This window comes from Xyrauchen texanus, chromosome 48 (assembly GCF_025860055.1).
Source record: "Xyrauchen texanus isolate HMW12.3.18 chromosome 48, RBS_HiC_50CHRs, whole genome shotgun sequence".
NCBI classification, from domain to species: domain Eukaryota; kingdom Metazoa; phylum Chordata; class Actinopteri; order Cypriniformes; family Catostomidae; genus Xyrauchen; species Xyrauchen texanus.
Window position 1 is genome coordinate 5,513,890 of NC_068323.1, and position 8,437 is coordinate 5,522,326.

Consider the following 8,437-nt stretch of genomic DNA (forward strand, 5'->3'; position numbering starts at 1 on the left):
TTCTTCGTCTTCTTTTAGATATGTACATTATTTAAAAGATTGTCCGGTTTCTACATAATGTGATCACAATGGTAAAACAAATGGTTTTCGGACATGATGTACCAGGATAATAATATGTTTCTGAATATGTATCAAAGTAGTGCCTATATTTGAAGTATGTCAGATGAGCATTCAAACATAATTGTGTATGAATGTGGTAGTCATACTGCACCACGGTGTAGAGGTGGACCGTTTGGGATTTTGCCGAAATTGATAACCAAGGTGGTGAAAGCGGCTTAATTGGGCGATAGTTTTTACATTGACTTCAACCTACAGGATAACTGATACCACAATTTCATAATTGTTTGTACAGTAGTTTATTTTTGGATCATATTCTAATCAGTCACGAAGATCAGATAATTCAGATTTATTTAAGATTTCAACCATTGATTCACAAAAAAGAAAACTACTCCTATATTTAAAGTCAACAGAAAACAACCCATTTGACTTCCATGATGTGATGCATTTTTCCAGGTAAAACAATAAAACAAGTAAAAAATGGAGGAGGATATGGAGGAGGTTTTTTTACATGGATGTGGAGGATGAAGATCAAGTTCCCCCTCCAGATTATAAGGTAATGCTTATTTTACTCTTTTTTTCCATTTGCTATAGCCTCAACTTTAATTAGGCCTACGTCAATGTTAACCGGCGTTAAATTACTTGAACTACTTGCAAGAATTTCAGAACGCTGCCTTACCAACAAACGTCGCTGGGGCAATTCAAGGCCCAATTTCTGGAGGGTTTGAAGGCAGAAATGGGAAGCTTTAAATTTTATAAAAGCATCTACGTTCATTCTTCTGTAAAAACTGTAAAGTTGTTAATATCCTCATTTTTACAGTCGTTTCAGGGTTTACAGCGTTAAGTCGTCATGGCAACGTTGTAAAATCGGATATAACTTTACACAGAAAAGGTTCGTAAGCCATTATATCACACTAAAATAATTTTTGCATGCATATTGTTCACGTCTTGTCGCCAAACCCTTGAAACAGTAAGTATTTTAATGTTTACAGATTGGCCCCCATTCACTTCCATTGTAATGTCGACTCGAATGAGGGACTGAATTGCTATCGTCGTTTCAGAGGCAGAGCGAGTTATTTTGCCTTGACGAAATATTACAAATAGCATGCACTGTGCACAATTAGACCAGGAGTTTAAGAAAGTAAATAGGGTCTGTTGACTTTAAGGCAGACTGTTCACAGCTATAGTATATATAGTATTTTCTATCATGTCTATTGTACTTCAGACTTTTAGTGGGTACTGAATCTGGTGCTGTTTCTAGTTTCAGTAGTCTTGATCAGGATTTTCGGCGAAGGAGAGCTGTTCTGCTGAAAACTATTTGACGCTTTGGAACCTGTGAAGAAAAAGATCAAATAATATTTAGTTTTCAGATTAGGTCGGTGTATAAAGATCATATGGTATGTGTCATATAAGTGTATTGTGGCCATTGCTGTCACTTTTGGACTCACTGTAGTTGGGGACAGACTGGATGTTCACGATGGATTGCTGCCCAATTCTGTGAGAGGTATAAACAAAAAATAATTCATCAATATTTATCAATGTAAACAGTTGAGTTTCATGCCTCTTGTGTGTTATTAAATGTGCTAATGAGAATATCACCTGTCCTCTTCGCCTTCCAACAGCTTCCTGTAGGTGGCGATCTCAATATCCAGCGCCAACTTGACATTCATGAGCTCCTGGTATTCACGGAGCTGGCGGGCCATGTCCTGCTTGGCTCTCTGCAGAGCCTCCTCCAGGTCTTTGATACGACCTTTGGCCTCCTTCACTGTCATCTCGCCTCGGTCCTCAGCCTCCGCGATCTGAGTTTCCAGGTTAGCACGCTACAATAATTGGTGCATCAAGAGTCAATGACTTGGTCTTGGTTGATGGTATAAAAGACTTGCTGGAGTACTTTTCTCACCTGAGATTTAATGACTTCAATCTCGCTTTGCAAACGACTGATCATGCGGTTGATATCTGCGATCTCCCCTTTAGCGTTCCGCAGTTGATCGTTGTACTGAATTGCCTGAGAGGACATCTGATCAAACTGAGTAGAACGAAATGGAAAAACGAATCAGTACAATCCATTAGACACAATTTCAGCACACACACACACACACTTTATCTTTTATTACTTCAACCAATCAACCAATTTTTAAATACTCTGGAAGAAAGTTTAGCTTGTTTCCTCCACCTTGGACTTGTACCAGGATTCAGCCTCTTCACGGCTCTTGGCAGCGATATCCTCATATTGAGCCTTGACTTCAGCCACGATGTGATCCATGTTAAGGCTTCGTGAGTTGTCCATCTGAACAACGACAGACGTGTCTGTAATGCTGGCCTGCAGTTCACGCAGCTCCTGATCACAAAAAAACATTATTTAGAAATTTGTGTTGTGAGCTCAACTTCTGAACTGAAAAACTCAGACCACCTAAAAAGTACTCAAATAATTGCTAATGGAATTAAAGACCTGATTTTATTGGAATGACACCAAAATGGTTTGATCATTATAGAAACAAAGAAACATTCACACACTTTGGTGTTTTCACACCACTAGGGATGCCACCCTGTGCAAATATTCATCATTTGCAGAATGGGAGCATGAGGGGGCCATCGGGAACCAATCCAGATAATGGGGTGCCCAGGGCTGGACTGGGAAGAGAAATCGGCCCGGTATTTTACATGGTAACTGGCCCAACTGTTGGCAGGAGGAGGGTTGGAGGTAAGCCTAAAGTTGTTGGGGGAGGGGTGGTGTTTGGTTGGGGCAGGGGGTGTTCGCTGCTCTTTTCTGCATATCGCGCGCCGTTTTGTGGTCCATTCTGCATAATGCGGCGGCTCATTTTAGCTTATCGTGGCCCATTCGGCACGCTTCGCGCCGACCCACCTGCCCGCTTGGTTCTCCTGATGGACAGTCCATCCCTGATCAGCCCCAAATTGCGTCAGCCCACAGGGAAATGCCTGGTATGCCAGATTACCAGTTGAGCCCTGGGGGCGCCTGAGCTTCATTACCGTACAGACTATATCTTTCTTTAAATTACACAGGATCAACTTAATTTACATTGTAGGTGACAACCAAAAAGGCCCTGATTTGCACCTGGTATTAAGATGCGTTTCAGTGATCCGATCACAAGCGGTCAGCGCTAAATACTGTTGAAAAACGTTTCGCAATCAAGTCACAAAAACCACATACAGAGGTACTCAAAAATGCATGTGACCACGTAGCATTTAATGTGTGAATGCTAATCCATCCTGAAGCATCCCGGATGGTTAGACACTTTTAATAACTGGTTGTCAAAGTATGTTGTAGTATAGGGGGTGTGTGTGTGTCACCTCTTCGTAGATGGTCCTCAGGAAGTTGATCTCATCAGTCAGGGCACCAACTTTGTCCTCCAAGTCAGCTTTCACCAGATACGCCGAGTCCACATCCTGTGAGACACACAGCACTCAGCGTTTCCTTCTCGATTTCAGCCCTAACGAACTTGCTAACTAACACTGAAAGCCACAGTACCCCGTGTCAATCTATGAATCAAACTACATCTTGTAGATCAAGGCTATTCTATTCCCTTTCTGGAGGGCCACGTCCTGCACAGTTCCAACCCTAATCAAACAAACCTGAACCAGCTAATTGGACTCATTAATTTAGGAGTCAGGATTACTTGAAACTTACAGGAAGGAGTGTTTGATTCAGGTTATAACTAAACTACAGGATGTTACCCAACAGGAATAGAATCAAATTGTCCTGTTGTAGGTCTTTAATATGCAACTTGGACTTCTTTCTTCTCTCTGAAGGCAATTGAAAATGGATCTATTAGCGTGTATAAATAATGCTTGTGTATCCACCCAGGCTTTTGTCAGTGGTGATCTGATCCCTCCAGGCTCAACTTGAGAAGCTTAGAGAGCTTTACCACTCCCAAACTACCCATTGTTGCCTCTCCTTGGCTCCTTGTTATTGAAAGTGTTGTGAAAGTTTAACTTTCCCTGATCCTGTTAAGTCCAACTTTATTTTTCCCACTGGTACCCTATCCTTACACCTCATCAAAGTGAGGTCATACCTTTTGCATTGCTTTGCATAATTCAAAACATACTACTTTTGACCTTTGACCATAAAAGTCAAGGGATCAAACCTTTTTCAGAATCACAAAGTCGTTCTCCAGGTTGTTCCTTTTGTTGATCTCGTCTTCATATCTAAATCATAGAGGAAACAAAGTAGACATTTCAGTGCACAGCAAAGTGCTGGATACCGCCTGATCTAAATTACGTGATTATGGTGACATTTTTGCTCGGTTCATTACATGTATCGCAGCAGTTTAGCGGTGAAATGTCCACTGTGTGGCAGTAAAAGCGAGTTAAGTGATAGTGTCAGAAAAGCAAATGTGAGATGAATGTCATTTTGTGGTGCTTACATGACTCTTTCGGTTAACGTGTCAACTCGCATGTTCTTGCGGACTCTTTTGCAAGTGCAACCCTCTATCAGTTAAGCTAACATGCAATTTGATCATACATGAACAAGCTTGTAAATGTAGTTAGTTATGTAATGCAAACGTTAAAATTCATCGCCTTACATGTCATGAGCTAAAGTAGAAGTGTTTAAGTTTCATAAGATAGCATTGTATGAGGAACAAAGCCAAGAGTAAGTTTCTATTAACTGATAATCTGCCGTTTTACTCATGTTTTGTGTTAAAGTGAATAAAAGTAATTGTTGTTGTAGCACCTCTAGTGTTCATTTCACCAGGAAACTGTTACAACATGTACAATGAACCATGTAAAAAACGTTTTGCAAAAATGTAGGTGTAGTAACGTGGTTCTACGAGACCAGTTTGGCTGGATATGAGTGAACATAGATAAAGATTACGTTTAAGAAATTTTGCATGTACTTAAGTATAGATCTGAGCACTGCACTGTACTTGTGTTTGAAGTCCTCAACCAGACCCTGCATGTTCCGCAGTTCTCCGTCCAACTTAGTCCTATCGTTGTTGACCATGTCCAGCTGCCTGCGCAGGTTGGCCATGTAAGCTACAAACATGGGCTCAACGTTGGACCGGCCCGGGGTCTGACTCTGCAGAACGTCCCACTTTGTCTCCAGCATCTTGTTCTGCTGCTCCAGGAAGCGCACCTGTAGCGGGGACAAAAACATATTTTATTTTACACACAGAACAAGTTGTAGGCTATTCGTCTAATGCTGAGTTTACACTACATGATTTTAAGCCCTATATTCACTCGCCAACAGTTCTGTGGAGATCGCCGACAAAAGTCTGAAATCGTGGGCAAAGCTCCCGTGAGCGACGATTGCAATGTATGAACTATCAAAGACACGATGTGAGAGAAGCGCCGACGTGCCGCCGATGTCGCCGAGATATCTAGAATGTTAAATATCTGGACCCGTCTGCGATTCCAAATCGTGCAATGTGAAATGTGTTTTGACTGAATACATCAGCAGCGTTGACATACAGCCAATGAGAGAGCAAGAAACGGGTCACGGGAAGTTTCAGTGGGAGGAGTCTTGATGTACCTGCAACATAACATCAACTAGCATGGCTGTGGTATCAAGTCTCATTGGACTGAAGAAATGCAGGAAAAATTTGTGGAACATTGGCAGGAGCACCAGATTTGATGCTGAACTCGTTGATGATTAGTCCTCGTTGTGGCGTAGTGACTCAGCCTCATTCCGGTGGTAGAGGATCGAATCTCAGTTGCCTCCGCGTCTACAACCGTCAATCCGCACATCTTATCACGTGGCTTGTTGAGCATGTTACCGCGAGAAACCTAGTGTAAAGGGGTTAAATGGAAAGGAGGAGGCGAGAATCGGCTTGATAATATAAATAATAGTTTTATGAAGAAATAAACCAATAGACACAAATACACAAATAGGACGGACAGCTGCCCATAAACATTCTCTCTCTCGCGACCACCATCCGTAGTCGGCCTTTATCCCTCTCAGAGGCTTAATTAGCCTGATAAGGGACCGGGTGTGCAGCATCACGACCGGCTTCGCCTCCGCCCTGTCACACCTAGCGTGTGTGGAGGCTCACGCTATTCTCCACGGCATCCAAGCACAACTCACCTCGCACCACACCGAGAGCGAGAACCACATTATAGCGGCCACAAGGAGGTTACCCCATGTGACTCTACCCACCCTAGCAACCGGGCCAAATGGTTGCTTAGGAAGCCTGACTGGAGTCACTCAGCACGCCCTGGACTCCAGGTGTGGTAGTCAGCATCTTTACGTACTGTGCTACCAAGGCCCCCACTTCGGTGCATCTCGAATACATTTTAGAAATTTTATTGTATAATAAATTGGATAGGCAGGAAAATAAATGTTAAAATGGAGGCTTAAAAGAAAAGAAAGAAACCAAATTTGTGCCTAACGAATCTGACATGTGAAATCTTCAATGGAATGGTGCATTTTTAGTGCTTTAGTTTTGTCAGTCCTGGATGTATTTTTTATGAATTAAGTGTGATAAATGTCATATTAAGCATAAATTTTGATTTCTGGAAAATGAATGAATTCAGTATGTATTGATATATTGAGTATTTTAAAGTTGTATGTGTCAAATGTACTTGTAAGTTAGAGGAACACTGTGAATGGAAAACCTTCTGAATTAGTGTTTGACTGGAGCTCTGTTACAAAAGTTATTCTTTTCCTGTATTTCTGTCATTTCTCTGGACGAACAGAGAAGAAAGACTCCATTTCTGAGGAATTTCTGTATTTTAAGACGCTCTTCTTTGAGAGTTTGTCAGACCACTGCACATCCTGAAAGCCTGACCACTTTTAAGTGATGCCCACCATGCCAGGACAGACACATTAACAGAGCAATATGACTCCACATTAGCCACATCGAAACACTCTAGAGAGTTGTGGCTGACCTAGATGGGTTCTTTCCTCGCAAATCCTTAATTTCAAGCACTTTAAAAGCTGACCCGAGGCCCGTGTTGGAGGACCCAACCCTGCCCCAACCCACAACAGAGACTTGGTTGTACTGTAATGCGATTGAAGTGTTGATTTCAGTCCAGCTGGGCTCTTGGGATTTGGTTGCATTGTCCTCTGGCACACAAAAGATTCCTTCATACGCTCTTGGATAGTGGCGTCTTCGATGGCTTGGTCAGATCCGACCTGCTTTTATCAGGTTACAGGCTTCAGAGAAGTGGGTCGCGCTACAGAACTATCATTCTCATTTGAGTCTATCAAAGATTGACATTTCTTGAGGCTCTCAGAGGTACGTGCTGTAAGGCATGTTGATGCTAGATGATCATATGAAGTTATAATAATCATCACCATTAAGATTCTGCATTGATTTAACAGATATGAAGACCTCTACCTTTTGATGGCACTCAACAAAATGTCAAGCGTCTCAGTATACACTTCCACTAACTTATCACACTCTACCATCTCAGGGAACAAGAGACCCAACTGTACCTTATCGATGAAGGAGGCAAAGCGGTTGTTCAGCGATTTGATCTGGTCCTTCTCCTGCGTGCGCACCATTTGGATGTTGGGGTCGATCTCCAGGTTGAGAGGCGCCAACAGGCTCTTGTTGACCGAGACACTGGCGATGGGAGTTCCAATGTAGGCCGAGCTGGTGCTGAAGTTAGGGGCAGATGCTCCCAGAGAGATCCCGCTGAGACTACTGTAGCCGTAACCTGCCATTTTCCCGCTGCTCCTCACTGAGCTGCTGGAACTGATGCGCTTGTTTCTCAGACTCATGGCTAGAGAAGGAACGAGAGTGACGGGCTGAAATGAAAGATATTTCAACTGAGAGCAGGTGGGCAGAGCTGAGCGAAACAAGTGTCCTTACGGAGAGAGGCTGGGCTTTTAAAGTCCAACCAGGATGGGGTGGAGAGTTTCTATTGTGGGAAAACCTGTTTCAGGACGCACTTACACATACACACTGCCCACTTTATCTGAGCTCCCTGATCTGCAGTGAACACATAAGCTCGCTGATTCTCTTTCTTACTTTTGTGTACAGTGTGCTCAAATATCATCTACATTTTTAATGCGACCCATGACAACAGCATTCTCAAACTAATTACATGACCTGTGGTCAACTCATTTGAGAATAAGCAGTTGTAATCTCATGCCCTCCATGTGTAGGCAAAAATGTCTGCAACGTTGAAATGATCTTTCCTGCTCACTGTACCATAGACCTCAGAATAAAACCAACCCTTCCTATTACTGGTTTGGGATACAAGGTGTGTCAAATAGCAACCGTGTAAAAGCATTTCTGTTCTGAATAAAAGGCTATATCCATTACAACATTAATTTTAAATTATTGTTTGAGTTCAAAACAAGAACAAGGCATTGTTGTGTTTAAAGTGAAGCTTTGCTCTCTCTTAGTTGGTCTATGTTCACTGCTCTTTCGCTGGTTTTAATGTGTTATTGGTATATTGTGGTAGATGGTTTCAT

At 42.4% G+C, this 8,437-nt stretch overlaps 1 protein-coding gene across 1 annotated transcript; it reads right to left on the reverse strand.

Annotated features, from left to right (window-relative positions):
• Positions 1–231: 231 nt before the first annotated feature.
• On the reverse strand, positions 232–7,801 carry si:dkey-222f2.1 (keratin, type II cytoskeletal 8). Its single transcript, XM_052121807.1, has 9 exons — positions 7,451–7,801; positions 4,941–5,149; positions 4,161–4,221; positions 3,367–3,462; positions 2,231–2,395; positions 1,958–2,083; positions 1,657–1,877; positions 1,506–1,552; positions 232–1,390 (listed from the first exon to the last, which is right to left on the reverse strand). Exons 1-9 carry the CDS (start codon positions 7,736–7,738, stop codon positions 1,287–1,289), a joined length of 1,317 nt encoding a protein of 438 aa, XP_051977767.1. The 5' UTR covers positions 7,739–7,801; the 3' UTR covers positions 232–1,286.
• Between the last annotated feature and the right edge of the window lie 636 nt (positions 7,802–8,437).

Excerpts from the sequence above, each read along its gene's own strand:
- si:dkey-222f2.1 (XM_052121807.1), bottom strand. The coding sequence starts at position 7,738 with ATGAGTCTGAGAAACAAGCGCATCAGTTCCAGCAGCTCAGTGAGGAGC. Across the intron at positions 5,150-7,450 it reads TTGCCTCCTTCATCGATAAG|GTGCGCTTCCTGGAGCAGCA; the intron begins GTACAGTTGGGT and ends TCCCCGCTACAG. Across the intron at positions 1,553-1,656 it reads TTGGAAGGCGAAGAGGACAG|AATTGGGCAGCAATCCATCG; the intron begins GTGATATTCTCA and ends TACCTCTCACAG.